Source organism: Lissotriton helveticus, chromosome 10 (genome assembly GCF_964261635.1).
Source record: "Lissotriton helveticus chromosome 10, aLisHel1.1, whole genome shotgun sequence".
Classification (NCBI taxonomy): domain Eukaryota; kingdom Metazoa; phylum Chordata; class Amphibia; order Caudata; family Salamandridae; genus Lissotriton; species Lissotriton helveticus.
In genome coordinates, this window is record NC_136071.1 from 723771074 (window position 1) to 723791478 (window position 20405).

Sequence of the window (20405 nt, forward strand, 5' to 3'; positions counted from 1 at the left end):
CCACGACCTCGAAAAGACTCCATACATCGCGTTGAGAAACGCAGAAGGGTCCTGGCCTGGGGCAGGAAATGGTGGATGAAAACCTTCAGGCCTGTCCTGAGGAGCGTTCGGATTCGGCTCACCTAAGGGCTCGGAATCCTCATCCTCACGAGGCTCCTCCTCATCTCGGACCGGGGACGGCGCCGGAGATGGATTCGGAGCCGGATTCGGAGTCGGAGACGGAGCCGGAGACGGCGCCCGTGACTCAGAAGGGGAAGCCTCACCTTCAGGTTCTGGATCCGAAACTTCAATGGTCACCACCTTCGAACGAACCTTCGGTGACCTCGACCTCGACCCCGACTCCTTACCAGAACGACGTCGGGACTCATGTCTCCTCTTCTTATGTTTCCTCTTCTTTGAAACATGGTCCGAAGCCGACTTCGAAGACGACCTTCCTCTAGATCTAGACCTGGACCTCGATCTCGACTTCGACCTCGCCCTTCGAGAACGAGACTTCGACGATTTTCCTTTTCCAGCTTTCATTTTAGCCACCAGGAGCTTCGCCTCTCTCTCTCTCAGGGCCTTCGGGTTCATTTTCTTACACGAAGAGCAGTCCTCCACATCATGGTCCGAGCTCAAGCACCAGATGCAGTCGCTGTGTGGGTCGGTAATGGACATCATTTTGCCGCATTCTCTGCAGGGCTTGAAGCCGGTCTTTTTTGAAGACATTGTCGAAGAGACAGGATACAGAGACGCAGAAAATGTTAATAATAAAGACAACAAAGTATCCGTTGGCTACAGAGATTCCCGATAACCGTTAGCGTCGACGACGCGGAAAAAAGGGAACTGATGTCATCACGCCGGCGTGGGCCTATTATAGGCGTCGGTGACGTCAGCGGAGTCGCGAGCGAGGTCGTGTCTCTATGACGTCAGGAGTCCACGTCGGCGCGAGGCTACGAAAAAAGAATTTCCGAATGTTGCTGACGCAAGGGGGTATTCACAAGGTGAGGAATCCACACGGCAGATGTATCTATCAGAACTAGTGTTACAAGCAACTCCTATCGACATTAATGAGTCACAGGCTCATTGTCCTTATTCATACCACTCCCAAGCAGAGCATAGTTAAGTATAACCTAAAGCCTCGCTGAAGGGGCTTAACGTCAAACATTGTGGATCTTTGTGAATAGACATTCATGGTGATACACAATGGGTTATATTAACTTCCATGAACTGTAATTTCACCACATTTCTCTGTATCCTTTTTGGAAGTGCTATCTGGTCAACCCATCCTTATCTATGTGCCATCCCATTTTTCTTGACCGCTCTTACAGTGATTTCCCTCTCTGCCAGCTCATACAGACCAATACAGGTAATGAAGTTTTGTGGTTCTTAGTTTGGTTGTTCTTGTCCAGAATTATACAATTTGTATTCAGTTATTCACCTATCCTTGATGACATAAAGCTTTACAGACATAAACCTCAGCATGTGCTCAGTTTTCACATGCCAGTTAGCACTCTCCCAATACTGACTTTCAGGGGTTCTAGTTATATGTCAAGTACACCACCACACAATGCACGAAATGTCAGTCTCTCCCCTTGGTTCGGACTTCCAATCCTCTTGGAAATTGTTTTTAGGTCGAGGACCGAAAGGCTGCGCTTGCGCAGTCTCCGGGAGGAGATTTTATGTTATTTAGTAAGGGGGCTTGAACCCGCCTCTCTCCTCCATTGGCTGGCTTCCTAAACGGAGGCCCACCATTGGAGGAGAGGGGCATCACTCAGTTCAAGCCCCGTCTCTTTCGGATTCGGGGGCGTGTTTTTTACTGTTCTTTCGACTGACGTCATCCGTCACTCAGAACGCCAAAACACGCCCCCGAATCCGAAATTTTCGGACGTTTGCGCCCGCCATTGTTTCCCGGAACAGCCTCACTGCCACTCCAGGTAAGTTTTTCTTGTTTCACCTCCCTTCCTCCTTTCTCTTCCCAGTCATTTCTTGTTCTAAACTACATTTTGCTAGCCAACACGAGATGGTGCTTTTCTAAAATTAACCTCTGACTTGCTTTTGAACAACTTAGACCCCAGGCTCCACCGTTTACAGGCTTAGAAGAGATGCACATGTTAAACATTCTCCAGTCCCAGCTGTAACATGAGCTGGGGGGAGGGAAATTCCTCCTCTCACTTCCGCAGGCTACGGCTTTTTAGCGGTGGGCGGATCGGGATGACATTTTTTTTCCGTTTTCCACGTTTGCAAAACTGCTTGCAAGACAGAGCGAGAGCGCACCGGCACAGCTCTTCCTTGCCACGAGGGAAAGAAGCTCTCTTGTACGGGCATTCTGCTCCGCTTCCCTGTCACCTCTTTCTGCATGTTGAAATAGAAGCAGCCGCGTTACCGCTTGCTTGCAGCATCCCGCTTTGACGGCTGTGCTAGTCTCTCATTAGATTTCTCTTTCCTCCCTAGCTCAGCTTCCCCGTGCCTAATTTCTCTTCGGTGCCTTGCTCCCAGATACTTATTTTCCCCACGCTTCTCTGAGCCCTTATTTCACGCCACCACCCTCTGATCCTTTTCTCCACATCTTAGGGGCTGCTCTCCTTCTAGTTCTCCTTCCCAGCTTCTCCCCAGCACTACCCTCCCCCCTCCGGCCTGCTTTCTTCTCAGCCCCCCGTCTCCGTTCCTCTGCGCCAGGCCATAAACACTGCAGGGTCGGATATGCTTGGTGCTAGTAATACAACTTTGTAAGCTTGAACCACACATTACTAGTCACCTCCCTAACATAGGTAAACGCTCTCTTCCAGGCACCCTCAACAAGATGCAATGATAGAGCATCAGCCCATCAGCTCCGGACCCCTGTCATGTCAACACGGCAGTACCCCTTAAGAGCCTTGTAAATGCGTGAAATTGTACCCCGCGTCGGTGGCCCTTGATTGTTAACATGTTCCTGCTGAAATATCACTCGGACATATTATTGACTTCTGGGGTGCTTGTTGAAATACCACTGTGGATGGAGCACCTGCTGACTGGTGAACTTTGTCATGTGTTGTGCATTTTATCCTTATTCCTTAGACACAGGTTGTGGAAATGTCATAAAAAGTTGTATTAATGTAGATAAAGAAAGACCTCCAGAGACATAATGAAATATTAGAAATAATATGTGCCCTCTGGTTTAAGTCTCATGATCTCAGCATTAATTAGCTGTCCAATATAAACTTTATATATATTTTGAAATGCTATCAGTTTTTTCCCCAACACACAAAGGCTTGTCAATTTAAAAATAAATAAAAAGTTTGCTCTCAAATACCCTTTTGTATATGTGAACTCAGTACCGCCACACAAAAGCCTACTAATTTAATGAAGGAAACATGTTTGTCCAGAAATAGCAGCATCTATTTATTAGGAAATAGACGTGATCCCCAAATATGCAGTAAGACAGATACAGACTGGTTTTATTATGCATGCTAATTTATCACTTTCACATACCAGGAATGCTTATCATATGGCAAGAATTGTCACTCTTATGATCGGGATGACTATACTTTGCCATATATCTCACGTCTGCTCCTAGCTACGTCTCTGTGGGGAAGAGGCAGGGTAAAAACCACTCAGATAGATCTGACGTCTTTCTGTGTGCTTGCTCTAACACAAAGATAGACTTCTTTTGGTCTTCCTCCCTTGCACACAATACCTACCTGCCCAATAGACCATTAAAACAATTTTTCTTTAACAGGTAAAGCATCTAATTCAAAATCGCTTTCGACCTTTCTTCTTCCAGCTTTAAGTTGTATGTTGCCTCATATTATCTCAGCACATTGCTTGCATCACAGAAAGAGAAGTAGTCAGACGGTTCCTATTGGTCAGGGGAGGCATTTAAACTTACCAACCATGGATGATGCACCTGGAAGGGTGGTAGGTCTGGGGTAGAGTCAGTCATACCAGACTCCGCCTGACCCGAGTTAGGCTGTGCCCTGGCTCTACCGGCCTTTCAAAGACAGCAATCAGCCTGTCAGGCAGTCCTTCCTGTTTGCTGTCCTGCCCCCCCTCGGTATTCGTGTTTGCTGTCCTGCCCCCTGTCTGTGCTCGCTTTTTCCTGCCTCTGCCCCCTGTTTGTGCTCGCTTTTTCCTGCCTTTGCCCCCTGTTTGTGCTCGCTTTTCTTGCCTCTGCCCCGTCTGTGCTCGCTTTTTCCTGCCTCTGCCACCTGTCTGTGCTCCCTTTTTCCTGCCTCTGCCCCCTGTTTGTGCTCGCTTTTTCCTGCCTCTGCCCCCGATTGTGCTTGCTTTTCTTGCTTCTGCCCCCTCATTGCGCCGTTTTTCTTGCCTCTGCCCCCCTGATTGCGCCGTTTTTCTCGCCTCTGTGTGTGGCTGTGTGTGTTGGGCTCTGTGTGTGTGTTGGGCTCTGTGTGTGTGTGTTGGGCTCTGTGTGTGTGTGTTGGGCTCTGTGTGTGTGTGTTGGGCTCTGTGTGTGTGTGTTGGGCTCTGTGTGTGTGTGTTGGGGTGTGTGTGTGTGTGTTGGGCTCTGTGTGTGTGTGTTGGGCTCTGTGTGTGTGTGTGTTGGGCTCTGTGTGTGTGTGTGTTGGGCTCTGTGTGTGTGTGTGTTGGGCTCTGTGTGTGTGTGTGTGTTGGGCTCTGTGTGTGTGTGTGTGTTGGGCTCTGTGTGTGTGTGTGTGTGTTGGGCTCTGTGTGTGTGTGTTGGGCTCTGTGTGTGTGTTGGGCTCTGTGTGTGTGTGTGTGTGTTGGGCTCTGTGTGTGTGTGTTGGGCTCTGTGTGTGTGTGTTGGGCTCTGTGTGTGTGTGTTGGGCTCTGTGTGTGTGTGTTGGGCTCTGTGTGTGTGTGTTGGGCTCTGTGTGTGTGTGTGTTGGGCTCTGTGTGTGTGTGTGTTGGGCTCTGTGTGTGTGTGTGTTGGGCTCTGTGTGTGTGTGTGTTGGGCTCTGTGTGTGTGTGTTGGGCTCTGTGTGTATGTGTTTTGGGCTCTGTGTGTATGTGTTTTGGGCTCTGTGTGTATGTGTTTTGGGCTCTGTGTGTATGTGTTTTGGGCTCTGTGTGTGTGTGTTTTGGGCTCTGTGTATGTGTGTGTTTTGGGCTCTGTGTGTGTGTGTTTTGGGCTCTGTGTGTATGTGTGTTTTGGGCTCTGTGTGTATGTGTGTTGGGCTCTGTGTGTGTGTTGGGCTCTGGGTGTGTGTTGGGCTCTGTGTGTATGTGTGTTGGGCTCTGTGTGTATGTGTGTTGGGCTCTGGGTGTATGTGTGTTGGGCTCTGGGTGTATGTGTGTTGGGCTCTGGGTGTATGTGTGTTGGGCTCTGGGTGTATGTGTGTTGGGCTCTGGGTGTATGTGTGTTGGGCTCTGGGTGTATGTGTGTTGGGCTCTGGGTGTATGTGTGTTGGGCTCTGGGTGTATGTGTGTTGGGCTCTGGGTGTATGCGTGTTGGGCTCTGGGTGTATGCGTGTTGGGCTCTGGGTGTATGCGTGTTGGGCTCTGGGTGTATGCGTGTTGGGCTCTGGGTGTATGCGTGTTGGGCTCTGGGTGTATGCGTGTTGGGCTCTGGGTGTATGCGTGTTGGGCTCTGGGTGTATGCGTGTTGGGCTCTGGGTGTATGCGTGTTGGGCTCTGGGTGTATGCGTGTTGGGCTCTGGGTGTATGCGTGTTGGGCTCTGGGTGTATGCGTGTTGGGCTCTGGGTGTATGCGTGTTGGGCTCTGGGTGTATGCGTGTTGGGCTCTGGGTGTATGCGTGTTGGGCTCTGGGTGTATGCGTGTTGGGCTCTGGGTGTGTGTGTGTTGGGCTCTGTGTGTGTGTGTGTGTTGGGCTCTGTGTGTGTGTGTGTGTTGGGCTCTGTGTGTGTGTGTGTTGGGCTCTGGGTGTATGCGTGTTGGGCTCTGGGTGTATGCGTGTTGGGCTCTGGGTGTATGCGTGTTGGGCTCTGGGTGTATGCGTGTTGGGCTCTGTGTGTGTGTGTTGGGCTCTGTGTGTGTGTGTGTGTTGGGCTCTGTGTGTGTGTGTGTGTTGGGCTCTGTGTGTGTGTGTGTGTTGGGCTCTGTGTGTGTGTGTTGGGCTCTGTGTGTGTGTTGGGCTCTGTGTGTGTGTGTGTGTGTTGGGCTCTGTGTGTGTGTGTTGGGCTCTGTGTGTGTGTGTTGGGCTCTGTGTGTGTGTGTTGGGCTCTGTGTGTGTGTGTTGGGCTCTGTGTGTGTGTGTGTTGGGCTCTGTGTGTGTGTGTGTTGGGCTCTGTGTGTGTGTGTGTTGGGCTCTGTGTGTGTGTGTGTTGGGCTCTGTGTGTGTGTGTTGGGCTCTGTGTGTATGTGTTTTGGGCTCTGTGTGTATGTGTTTTGGGCTCTGTGTGTATGTGTTTTGGGCTCTGTGTGTGTGTGTTTTGGGCTCTGTGTATGTGTGTGTTTTGGGCTCTGTGTGTGTGTGTTTTGGGCTCTGTGTGTATGTGTGTTTTGGGCTCTGTGTGTATGTGTGTTGGGCTCTGTGTGTGTGTTGGGCTCTGGGTGTGTGTTGGGCTCTGTGTGTATGTGTGTTGGGCTCTGTGTGTATGTGTGTTGGGCTCTGGGTGTATGTGTGTTGGGCTCTGGGTGTATGTGTGTTGGGCTCTGGGTGTATGTGTGTTGGGCTCTGGGTGTATGTGTGTTGGGCTCTGGGTGTATGTGTGTTGGGCTCTGGGTGTATGTGTGTTGGGCTCTGGGTGTATGTGTGTTGGGCTCTGGGTGTATGTGTGTTGGGCTCTGGGTGTATGCGTGTTGGGCTCTGGGTGTATGCGTGTTGGGCTCTGGGTGTATGCGTGTTGGGCTCTGGGTGTATGCGTGTTGGGCTCTGGGTGTATGCGTGTTGGGCTCTGGGTGTATGCGTGTTGGGCTCTGGGTGTATGCGTGTTGGGCTCTGGGTGTATGCGTGTTGGGCTCTGGGTGTATGCGTGTTGGGCTCTGGGTGTATGCGTGTTGGGCTCTGGGTGTATGCGTGTTGGGCTCTGGGTGTATGCGTGTTGGGCTCTGGGTGTATGCGTGTTGGGCTCTGGGTGTATGCGTGTTGGGCTCTGGGTGTATGCGTGTTGGGCTCTGGGTGTATGCGTGTTGGGCTCTGGGTGTATGCATGTTGGGCTCTGGGTGTATGCGTGTTGGGCTCTGGGTGTATGCGTGTTGGGCTCTGGGTGTATGCGTGTTGGGCTCTGGGTGTATGTGTGTTGGGCTCTGGGTGTATGTGTGTTGGGCTCTGGGTGTATGTGTGTTGGGCTCTGGGTGTGTGGGTGGCTCTGTATGTGTGTGTGGGTGACTGTGTGTGTGGCTCTGTGTGGGTGTAAATGCAATAGGTCCTGCATTTGCGAGCAATTACGCTATTGGCATTGTAAATGACAATGCCATTTATTTATGATTTATAAAAAAAAAAATCAGGAGCAATGCCAATAGCTCTACCTTTAATAATGCCGAGACCATTGCATTGTAAATGCTGGTTCATGTTGTTAGCAGCTACGGCAGCCAGCTATTCAGTTTGTCTAATCAACAACAGTTGTTTGATGGGCAAGTAAGTACAATGTGGCAAGGGGAAGGAAATCAGTCAAGGAACTTTTAGAATAAGAATAGCTGGAGTTCCTTCTTGGAGGAGTAACCAAAGGGTGATGACGCTGTATGGCGGAAGATGGTTGAAGAGGTGTGGAGCAAAACCTCTAAAAAAGTACTGAGGAATTTCTGCTTCCTCAACATATGGATATCTTAGCTACTAAGGGGGCAGATCATTTGTTTCTGGGACAGGTATACGGGAGAATGTTTGTGCACCACATTATGAGTCAGACAAAAGAACATCTGACCTCGAAGCCATGCCTACACCACAGACATTTGTACAGCACTATAAACCTGAAAGTATCCAACTGCTTGAACAATCTCAGTACTTAGCTAGTTGGTTACAAGCAAGTGAATAAATAGCTTTGATGAAAGCAAAGCCAATTAAACTTTTTTTGCACTAGTGTGATCAGATCGCAGTACTTGCAAGCACATTTTCACCCAAGGGTGTCTTGGCGCTGAATAACAAATGGTTGTTGTTACCCAACTCTATGGTACTCATTTTATTGACATCCGAAAAATGAAAGGCTGAGTGGACCTTGCGGGATTTGAACCTGTGACCAGTAGGTCGAACACAGGCCCACACAAAGGATGCATTAGACCACTAAATCACCAGACCTGGCCTAATGTGAGACATGAATGCAAATGCAAATCACCTGCAGGCAATCGGTGTCTGAATTACAGGCATATTAAAGGGTTAACATTATAAAAGCTTATGTGGGTTTGGAGTTAGAATGGTGAAAGGGGGCTAATGAGCAGGAGGAAAAATTCACCAGAACCTATGGTTATCTGTGTGGCTTTTGAAAGTAAAGTGGATTAAGACATCAAGTGCCTGCATGCTGCTAAATAGGACAAAAATAACTAAAGCATGCCACTTCACAAAACAGAGAGAGATGTGTAAATTACGCGGGATATAGGTGTATTCCTAGCAATCTAATAAAGCAAACAGGAGTGTCCAAGTGGTGTTAAAGGGCAACTACTGAAGATATGAGTCTAATCCTATAGAAAAGAAAAATCGAAAATAAGCTTGCGGTTCACAAAACAGAAGCCAATTTCACACCTTTAACTCGATAAACTTGGGGAAGCAAAGATCATATTTTTAACCAGTTATTCCTATAACAGCATGTTTTCTGGCATTGTAAGATGGCACTTTGGAGAGTGCAGATCTAAAACAAATATAAATATTTTTCACTTTGCAACCGGGAACACAGAAGTTCCCCGCATAGGTCTCCAAATGTTGCCTTTGGCCAAAACGCGGTCTACAAAACGTGCGTTTGCTTGAAACGTTGAATGCATGCACAATTCCACATGATGCTAATTGACATATCTAGACTTGCACTTGATAAAAATTAATCAAATTCCTCTGAACATTTCTGATCAATCGCCTTTCTTTAACGAGACAGACTTTTAAGCTGCAGTACAACTTCAAGTTGTAGAGCAGGCCTGAAGCTTTCACGATTCTTTACCCTTCAACTAAACTCGATTGATGCACTTGGACACCACCAAATTCTTCAACTAGCTCTATACAATTCCACCTGCAGCTCAATTCATATAACATAACCAATATAAACACATAGTAAACACAAGTGATCCACTTAGCCACAACATACCGTGCTTTTTTCTGAAAGGCTTTTCTTTAACAACATGACAAAAGCTGTTTTCCCCATTTCTTCCTTCCCAGTCAGTCCTTTCTCCCACCAGACCTCACACAGATGCTGGATCGCCTGCTCAAGGGCGCCTTCGGATTTTGGTAAAACCTGTAAAATACCTTTAAAAAAAAACTTTAACATAGTTATTGATGCAATACAATTTGTTTTATAATCCAACATGTTTTATTGAAAGTCATTGCATTTCCAACGAGAGCACAGGCAGTCGTCCACATCCTATGGCGACGAGGTTCACTGTGGTAAAAGTCAGACTGCAAACATATGTAAAAGGTAAATAATGCATAACACATAGAAATCTCCTTTCCAAGAGTATATACTTAATATTGTTGAGTCCACCTGGGCTTAGATGAGTGGAAAATGAAACTCTCTATCATCCCAGGGTGTCACTCTCCTTATTAAGGGGAATGCATGGTGACAACATATGATATGAGTTCTGGGCTTCTATGTTGGATAATAAAAACTGCAATCTTTCAAAATAAAGGACGGTGAGAGAAGGTATCAGCAAACCATAGGACAAGAGCTGTATGGAGCTAAAGATGTGCATGGGCTCTGTTGTGGTGTCCACAAGGGTGTCCCAGTTGTGGACTCTACCCTCAGTGATAGGGAGGAGAAATGAATGCATGAAAGAAAGATGCAGTGCTTAATTTGTAAAAACGGGCCAGGGTATAGCAAAGGAGGTCAATGTGGTTGGTACTACCAAATACTAACTATCACAAATACAACTGTGACAGTCTGGGCTATTTCAGGTCACCTCAAGCAGTAAAGATGGCCTGGACCTATAGTTTTATTATTTTTGTGAAAGCACACAAAGTGAGCTCTGCCTAATAACAGGAAGCCAGGCTGAAAAAGTGTAGACATGATGATAAATTGAGAGACGACCTTGAGGTCTGGGGAGAGCTTCTTGCTGATGTTTTAGACTAGATGTGTTCCCAGCAGCCCTCACCACCCGGGAATGAGGACTCATCTGACTCCATCACTTTTTAAATGATTTATAGGAAATAACCATGCAGTGTTTGAATCCCTTGTGTTGGTATCCACTTTTGAATGTTGTTTTATCGTCTTATTTAAATTACTCCATTACAGATATGCTTGTGCAATTCATGTTTTTTGTCTGAAACATTTTTCGAGATGGTACTTGTTGACAGCTACTTGTTATTGTACTTATAAAATATAAACACCCAAAAAAGGAGATTAAAAAAACAAGATAGATAGATATTCAGCACCACCATGTGGTGGACTATCATAAAATAGTGACAGTGTTTAGAAATAAATGTCGGAGCTTGGCACCAGCAAACAGTTGCACAGATTAAGTACTAGTTGCGTCGATATATTTAATAGTGACAGATAATATGTTAAAATGGGCTCAGTATTATTTTTCTCTTTCAGCAACTGCTTAATTCTGATGCCCAGCCGTTAGGGGTTCTCCTGAATTTTAAAGAAAATAGCTTTTAGAGAGGAAATAAAGAGTCTCATTAACAAAGACTGCGTAAAAGTGCAAATCACAGACCATTTTGCAGGTGCTAAATCTGAGGGGATTATCCATGGAAAATTATGAAAAATGGGCATCGCGTCAATGGACTGTCTGTATAGAGACAATCTACTGGCGTTCATGTGGTAGATATGCGCAAAAACATGTGTTTCTCTTCCATTTTCTTTTCTCTGAGGGGAATATTTCTTATCTTGGTAATCCTTACTCTACACCTCCCATTTAATATGGAGTTGCATCCTACCCTATACTTTCCTTCTCTGAATTGTGCTTGCTACAGCTTTTTTGGCTAAGTTGTCATGAGTAAACAAGGTGGTGAATCTACACAAAACTATCTTTTGAACGCTTAAATCCTTAAAACCTTCAACTTTGTGGTTACTCAGCATATTTGTCTCAGCTACCTGAGGAGTGCTTATTTTCCAGTACCTATGCTTAATAGCATTGATAATCCAATCTGTGAGTATAAATATCCACTAATGAATCAGTGTGAGGGAAATTACCACTGCTAATCTTTGGGATTTTTTTAACACAAATTCCATGTTTGTGTCCAGAACACAACATTTCTTATCTTGGTAATCCTTACTCTACACCTCCCATTTAATATGGAGTTGCATCCTACCCTATACTTTCCTTCTCTGAATTGTGCTTGCTACAGCTTTTTTGGCTAAGTTGTCATGAGTAAACAAGGTGGTGAATCTACACAAAACTATCTTTTGAACGCTTAAATCCTTAAAACCTTCAACTTTGTGGTTACTCAGCATATTTGTCTCAGCTACCTGAGGAGTGCTTATTTTCCAGTACCTATGCTTAATAGCATTGATAATCCAATCTGTGAGTATAAATATCCACTAATGAATCAGTGTGAGGGAAATTACCACTGCTAATCTTTGGGATTTTTTTAACACAAATTCCATGTTTGTGTCCAGAACACAACATTTTACCTTGGTAAGTCACAATTTGAACAAAGATCAAAAAGGAGGCAATTTAGTCACTGTGCAGTCTTTTCTCTACTTATTCCTCCTACTTCCACTCCCTCTCCTCCTGAGGTTGGTTAATTTCTTCTTTACTTATCCCTTTGCTCCTTCTTCACTTCCACCCTCTTCGAGCAGTTTAATATTTTGGAAAGGTTGGGGACATAAGACAATTCGAGACTAGGAGTCACCATGGAGGACAACCAAATACATCTTACCATGTATTATGAGAGCACATTCCATTAGTGCTTCATAGCTCGCATCTTCATCAACCACTGCAACCGAATAAGTAACCACAGTCGCCACTCCATGAAAAACGGCCATGGTTTGTTTCTAGAAGTTACAAAGAAATACAGAGGTTGAAAAACACAAAATGCAATTGAAGTGTTTAATTCAACACTGTATTCCTAATTTCAATTAAATAGTGTACCCTCACTCTATGTAGACACTTTTTGAATAATCTTCCAAACTGGCTTGTTAAGCATCAGTTTTTGCGTAAACATTACAGCCATTATCACATTTATTTGCAATCTAAATCAAATGTTAGCCAACAGAAAAAAAGGGTTTGTCGCAAGTACATAGTGAAATCAGCCACTGCAGTACAGTTGTAGCCCCTTTCAAATCAGCCATCTACTAACAAGCAAAGACTCCCTGTTCCAGAACAAGCCACTTGAACTGAATTTTACTAGGCGATTCCAAACTCGTTTTAGTTGCTACTTTCTGGCTATTAGTTAGTCAAAAGGCTAGGCAAAACCATGTAAATACAAAAAACTGAAGATACATTTGAGACAGTTTGAGCACAAATTCAGTAGACTTTTGCACAACAGATATTGCACTTGCCCAACCAAGTTTGCCCTTAAGGAATTTTCCTTGTTGGGAATGAGAAAGTTCTATTGCTCGCCAAACATCTTGAAGTAAAATGAAAGGAGCAAGCACACCATATATGTGTGATGTGAGCATATGTTTTAGATTTATGAAGTGATCATCAGTTTTGCATGGTTCAGATTCCTATAATGTAACTGTGTTTCCATCGGATTGGTCTCAAGCCTACAACCATGATTACCTTTAATACAAAGATCTGTCGCGCACATTTAATGTATACTGGCTAGAGCACACCTCACTGTCTGGCATACGTACCATCAAGGCTTTTATGAGCTTTAGGTTTGTGGACAACGAAGACTTTTGGTCAAGTCAGTGTAGGATGGAACAAGCAGGGCATCAAGAACCTGCTGATTTGAATTTCACACGTTCCAGTAACACATAGTGGGAATGTCCAATTGCTGTCAGAGTAACAGATTGCTTCTCAGTGGGCTCTGGGGGCGTGCAATCACTTGCACTTTATTTACCTGGGCCATCGATTGAAAGAAAATAGAGTACAGTTTTAAACAATTGAGTAAAACAGTGGCACGTATTCATTTGAGAAGAGTGGAGGTTTACCACCATTCTTTTTTGTATTTCATGTCGTTTTTTTGTTATGGGTGTTTTTAGTAACTGTGTAGAATGATTATTTGGTTTGCAGGTTTTAACTCCAATTTGAAATACCAACTAGAAAGTGCAAATTTCATCTACGGGTGTTGTGGGCTATCCACCAAAACAAGCCAGCTCTTAAAGGAAGGCTATTTGAATACTAGAACAATAACATGGCAAAGGAAGAGTAGTTTTATTTCATGTCTATACCTATGGATGGTAAAAAACTTAAGACCTGGCTGTTCCCTTAGTGCTCTTCACCACATTCAGCTTCCTTTCCGCAGCGTTGGGAAGCCCCTGGGCAGCCATGCGCTTTATAAATCCCATAAACCGAAACATCTCTGCCAGCGTGCATACATAAACAAGCATTTGCAATGCAATAGGTCTCGCATTTACGCTAGTTTAAGCTATTGGCATTGGTAATTACAATGCCTTTTATTTACGTTTTAAAAACCAAAACATTAAAATAAATGCAATTGTCATTTACAATACCAATAGATCAAACTTCTGTAAATGTGAGACCTATTGCATTGCAAATGCTTGTTAGTTTATTGCATTGATAAAGTCTCCCAGTGATCTCACTAACCAGCATCCTGCCTTTGTTTGCCCTTTTGATGGCTGTTATGCCTTGTGGTTCTGCGAGACAGAATTTATCACCTGATTTCCTTGCACTAGTTTTCTATAACCTAACCCCGGAGGTGCCGGGAGTTTTCTTTGTTTGTTTTTTTACAGCAAATTATGAGCAAGTAGGTGCACCTTTTCTAGATTGTATGAAGGGTCATAACAGTATACCACTAGATCAGCTCACCACTGCTCACTTTATTATGATTATTCAATGTCTGGAGTGCAAAAACAATTCTGCTTGTGTGCTGAATGAAGGACATCCCTAAAGTATGCATACCCCAAAGCTAATGTCATATTTGATAGGGGCTGTCTTCAAGTAGTTTCTGAGAGAATTGCTTCTGATTACACCTCCCTGGACGGTGTAGCAGTTTCAAAGAGCAAGACTGTCCCTGTCAGTACGTTGTGTGTGCTGCTCTCATGCAACACCTTGAGGTGCATGGAAATGTAGTGCATGTCAGCGAGTCACCTACCCTCAATGTCACATAGTAAGAAATGCGCGTCCCAGAACCTTTCTGGAGTGAGGCATGGGACTGACTGTTCATGCCACAGGACAAAGTTAGTGTCTGACTGATTTATCAACTGCTTTGAAGGACTCCCAGATGCCTCTATGAAACAAACTTTTTATCAAACAACATTGGTCCCATGCATACAAGAGAGTTAAGGATAAATAAAATATAGACAGAGTCAATCTATATTTAGAGAGACATGTCCAGCCGGACAGTGGTCTTTCCGAGTTTTTACTCAAAATTCATGTAGTTAAATCATACAAAGTACCTTCCACAGATCAGCCAGTGTGGAACACAAGCCTATGCCCAGCACTTACAGAACGGGTACACAGGGTGGACATAGAAAGCAAAGAAGGGCTTTATAAGGCAAAGCGAGTTTCTCTGACATAAATGCAGTTGTACAGAGTATCACAACAGAGCACCTTAAAACACATAGTAATCACGTTTGATTTAGTGCTTAAAAGGTCGACGGCGTTTCGGACCCCTAGTAAGTCACAGGGTCCATCATCAGGACAATTACAATGAAAAGCCTTAAAATTGATTTAGCCTCTAAATGCCTAAAGGGGGGAAAAAGGAAATTTATCCATTTAATTACAAAGACTATGAATACAAAAGATAAGTGACTTGTGGTGGCCAGTGTATGGCGCGACACTGGTTAAGTGCAAGAAAAGTAAGTGATCTAGTAGGTAGTAGAAGGAGCAGCCTGGTGAAGATTGCGCTACTGCAGTTAAGTTTGGGCTCTCCAACGCAAGGGTGTGGGAAGTTCCATACACTTACCAAGGGAACTGAACGTGGAGGTGACCACAGAGCAAGATGCGAGAGTGCTAGAAAAGGCGGACTTCGTGGCCGAGTCCGTCGTGAACATAAGCATACTACCGCAATGAAAACAGGGTCGGGTGCCCGGGAACGGTTGGCGGCAGGCACGGCGAGTTAAGAAGGGGAAACATTTGCGTGAGGTGGCAATGCGCTAAGAACAGTCCGAGTGAGTATGGAGGGTGATGCTTACCGAAGAGCCTCAGAGGATAGAGGCCGAGTGAGTCTGAAGGGTGATGGTTACCGAAGTGCCTCGGAGGATGGAAGCCGGATATTTAGCGACCGCCCTAGAGGACAGGGGAAGGAAGAAAATTAAATAAGTGGTCGGGCCAGCGTGTTGAAGGCCCGGGGGTAATAACAGAATCGAGGAGTAGAATCTTACCAGAATCGGACGGCGGAAGCCGCGATACTCAGTGGTATCCGTCGGCAGCCAGGGGACCTGGGGGGTAAGAATAGAGATTCAGGCCTAGGATAATTACCGGGGAAACTAAAGTATTCGCCGGCGGAGACAGGAGTAGACTTACCGGGTCAGTCGGGAGAGGATCTAGCTTCCTGGCGTGCTCACAGGGGAGTGGCGAGGCAAGCATTATAAATTACATTGGATTGGTCCAAGGGAAGGAAGGGGCGTAAAAATAGAGGATGGGCTCATTGAGCCGCCATATTGGAATAGGTGAGTGAGGGCATAAGAATAAAAGTAGGACTAAGATCGACGAACAAAGTGGTGAAGTGAGTTGCCAGTGACATTCTTACCCCCCAGGTCCCCTGGCTGCCGACGGATACCACTGAGTATCGCGGCTTTCGCCGTCCGATTCTGGTAAGATTCTACTCCTCGATTCTGTAATTACCCCCGGGCCTTCAACACGCTGGCCCGACCACTTATTTAATTTTCCTCCTTCCCCTGTCCTCTAGGGCGGTCGCTAAATATCCGGCTTCCATCCTCCGAGGCACTTCGGTAACCATCACCCTTCAGACTCACTCGGCCTCTATCCTCTGAGGCTCTTCGGTAAGCATCACCCTCCATACTCACTCGGACTGTTCTTAGCGCATTGCCACCTCACGCGAATGTTTCCCCTTCTTAACTCACCCTGCCGTGCCTGCCGCCAACCGTTCCCGGGCACCCGACCCTGTTTTCATTGCGGTAGTATGCTTATGTTCACGACGGACTCGACCACGAAGTCCGCCTTTTCTAGCACTCTCGCATCTTGCGCTGTGGTCACCTCCACGTTCAGTTCCCTTGGTAAGTGTATGGAACTTCCCACACCCTTGGGTTGGAGAGCCCAAACTTAACTGCAGTAGTGCAATCTTCACCAGGCTGCTCCTTCTACTACCTACTAGATCACTTTTTTTTCTTGCACTTAACCAGTGTCGCGCCATACACTGGCCACCACAAGTCACTTATCTTTTGTATTCATAGTCTTTGTAATTAAATGGATAAATTTCCTTTTTTCCCCCTTTAGGCATTTAGAGGCTAAATCAATTTTAAGGCTTTTCATTGTAATTGTCCTGATGATGGACCCTGTGACTTACTAGGGGTCCGAAACGCCGTCGACCTTTTAAGCACTAAATCAAACGTGATTACTATGTGTTTTAAGGTGCTCTGTTGTGATACTCTGTACAACTGCATTTATGTCAGAGAAACTCGCTTTGCCTTATAAAGCCCTTCTTTGCTTTCTATATCCACCCTGTGTACCCGTTCTGTAAGTGCTGGGCACAGGCTTGTGCTCCACACTGGCTGATCTGTGGAAGTTACTTTGTATGATTTAACTACATGAATTTTGAGTAAAAACTCGGAAAGACCACTGTCCGGCTGGACATGTCTCTCTAAATATAGATTGACTCTGTCTATATTTTATTTATCCTTAACTCTCTTGTATGCATGGGACCAATGTTGTTTGATCAAAAGTATGTTCCCCGCGGTCCCTGCTGACTGAATTGGGGCCCCTTGTTGTTGTAAAATTATTTTCTATGAAACAAAGGCACAAAGAGCGAAAGTAGTTGGCCAAGGACAATACGCTTCGAAAGTGGAGGTTCTGTTGCTCAATTCTTGGAATGGAAACATAGAAATGCAGGAACTCAACATCCCAGAGAATCCGCTTGCAATAACTGTGAGAAGTTGGCCTGGTATATGATGTTCACTATTCTAGTGACCACCTTGTACCAGTCCAAACAACCCTCGTGGTGATGGTTGTAAAGTCAACCTTATAGACCAGCTATCCTAGGGGTAGCATGGACAAAAGCAGTCTTAGGCTAAACTCAAGAGGGCATGTGAAGCCAGCTGTTTTACCATATGCAAACCTTTTAATACCAAATGAAAGGACACCACACAGGTTATATATTCAAAATATATGTGTATTTATTTCTAAATAAATCCCCTTGACTCTTTATGAGCACAGGAGCACAAGCGTATAACAAGGAACTTAATATAACATACAAAAGTTGAACAAATATGGATAGGCACTGGTGGCCCTTAAAACCATATACTAAAATAGTAGTATAAGAACCACGTCACGAACAATGGTAAGGCCTAGGGCCCTGAGGGCTACACTGGACTAACAGCAGTTAGGACATAGGAGGCCACAGGATGCGGGTGCAGTGTCTAAATGCACACATGTGCACCAATAGAAGTCAATGGGTGCGTAAAGTTAGAAAGTTGCACATTTGGAAGTCTTCCGACTGGACTAGAACTTAACCACTTAAAACTAGGACACTAGGGATGTAAATCTCTACAGGAGCACCGCAGTACTCGCGTTACCTCACTCACAGGAAGCGGGTGCATAGGTGTCAAAGTGTGTCGGGTTTCGTCGTGGAGTTCTATGGAGCTTTGGAGAAAAGATGCTGCAGGCAACCAGGAGAGAAGAGTCCGGTTGGATCCAAGGGTGGATCGAAGATGTAGGGTACCTGAAAGCACCAGCACAGAGTCTGTGTCACTAGCCAGTGACCAGGAAGGAACCAGGCGATGTCGGGTTGCAATCAGGTGATGTCGAGAAGCTCGTCTCCCCTGCCACGTGGACCAGAAGGTGTCGACGAAGACCAGGTGCTGGACACGGACTGTCCCACGAATGCTCTCGCTGTCGGCGGATCTCGAATCGGAGTCAACAGGCCTTGGCAAATGCAGCACACGCAGGAATCGAAGATGGCTTCTGGATCAGACCAGCAAGGTCTGATGGGCTGCTCCTTTTCAGGGGAGCAAGGGCCAGTCTGGAGCAACCAGGCCAGCGTTGAAAATTCGAAGGTTCGTCGTCACAGAGGCCACTAGCCAACGGGCAAGTGACCGGACAGACGCGTCGAGTAGGAAAATGCAAAAGGGCCCCACGCAGCACTCAGTGAGTGTGGAGAGGTGATCTTTGGTGCAAAGGATGCTCGGAGCTGGGGCTTCTCAATCCCCAATGCACAGCTTCTAGGGTGCCTCAGGAGCTGCACAGAAAGCACTTCGCTGGCTTTCCAAGATGGCCGGTCCCACGTCTCACGACGCCTCCACGGGTCTCAGCTTTGCTGTGGCTCGGGCTGTTGGATGTCTGGAAGTCCGGTTCTTGTTGGTCTCCGTCATTCGAGCTCCGGCGGGAGCAACAACAAAGCAAACCTATGAGCGCTTGATGGTGCCTGCTTGCACAGGGTGGTCACTCCTTGACCACAAGGGAGATTCTTCAGTCTTCTACGTCGAGTAGGATGTCGAAGGGTCCAGAGTTTCGTATCAGAGTTTCAGTCAGGATTATCTAAAGTCTTGAGACACAGCTCCTACCTTTATTCCAAATCAAGGGCTGGATTACCTGCTAGGTCCCTCCTATGGGTGGGACCCAGGAAGGGGGTGGTTACACCCCTTTCCCTTGGTCCAGTTTCGCGCCAGAGCTGGGGCTGGAGTGCCCCAGCACCGGTTTGAACTGGACTATGCATGGGACACCTTGCGTGCCCCAGGCAGTGTCTCGTTTCATTCAGCTCTCCCTGCCCCAATCCACTATCTCCTGTCTGGGGTGGTGCTAGCACCTCCCTGTGACAGAAAACCTATTGTCCAAGCCTCCCTCGCTGGAAGGGCTCCCAGCAGCAGGAGGTCAGACTTGTGTCTATGGCAGCAGCATCCATTTTGTGATGCTGAGGCTCTGGTTAACTTTAACCGGGATTAATGGAAGTAACATGTCTTCTCCCTCTAGAAGGGTGGAATGCTACCCCCGTCGCCAGAACTGGCAAGGGGGTAGTATTTCAAAGCGTATGACACCTTACACAACATGTTTTGATAAAGCCACACCAAAGTTAGCAATAACCGCGAGGATTATAATGCACTTAAGAGTATATGCTATGGCAATATCCTAGAACAGCTATAAGGACATGGTTCCGAAAGCTGCAGACAGGCTCAGCTCATGCTAGCGCACCATCTCACATAAAACCAAGCACTCTGCCTCCAGGATTGTTAAGGCCTGCCATAGGAGTGACTTATAGGTGCATATGTGTCTAGATTATAAGGTTAGATATAGGAATACTATACCTAAGCAAGGGGTGATTACCCGACCTTGCCCCAGCTGAGCGATCAGCCAGTTGTGTCAGTTTGGATGGCCAGCCAGGGGTGGCAAAAGATATGCTGCAGCCCCTGGTAGGCTTTGGGTGCACCTATGCCCTGGGTACCTACAGTACACTTTACAGGGGCTGATAAGGGGACTCAATATCCAATTAGTTATATACCTAGGGTACATGGAGTCCATGTTACAGAGAGAGCAGATAGTTGGCCTGCCCTGATTAGCAGGATCCTAGGCCAACTAAGTCGAAAAGCAGCTAAACACAAGGCAAAAAATCTGGGGTAACCATAGTCAGGTATCCACCTTCCTACAGTAACTCTGCTATTAAGTGCATTGCACAAATGAGTAGAAGTGCTGCTGCCCTCCCTTTCAGATTACAGAAATGCAGTACCCACCCAGATTAAGTGATTTGCCCAGAATCACAGGATGTTTTGCGTCATGGCCGAGTCTCGAGCTCACTTCCCCAAATTCGAGGTCGGCCGCCCTAGCAGTTAGGCCAACTTCTCTCCAGTGGCTTTACGAAAGCGTTCTGCTGACTGAGGTCTTAAACACATTATGTTAATAGGGTTATAAAGCACAACTGCTACTCTACTGGACTTCCTACTCCAGAGTCTCACAGAACACCCCCAACAGATCACTAAAATAGGACCATGCATGCTTTCATAAGCGGGTGTTCGGGAGGTGGCTTAAACTCCACAGATTTCAATGAGCGAGGAATCACGTACCAAGATTTGGTTGCTGATTTACTCAAATAACTGATAACTGATCAAGCTCAGCCTCCACAGTGGGATTTCTTAAAGCAAGGTAATTCTAGGTAGTGATCTTGAGCTGAATAAACATAACAAGTTGGATA

At 46.1% G+C, this 20405-nt stretch overlaps 1 protein-coding gene across 3 annotated transcripts in view; it reads right to left on the reverse strand.

Annotated features, from left to right (window-relative positions):
* Window positions 1-20405, reverse strand: part of NCAPG2 (non-SMC condensin II complex subunit G2) — a 347950-nt gene that overhangs the window by 264720 nt on the left and 62825 nt on the right. For all 3 annotated transcript variants that reach the window (XM_078663271.1, XM_078663272.1, XM_078663273.1), the window contains exons 4-5: window positions 11856-11970; window positions 9124-9281 (exon numbers count right to left, since the gene is read on the reverse strand). In XM_078663271.1, coding sequence (XP_078519397.1) covers window positions 9124-9281; window positions 11856-11970 — 273 coding nt within the window. The remainder of the gene's footprint in view (window positions 1-9123; window positions 9282-11855; window positions 11971-20405) is intronic.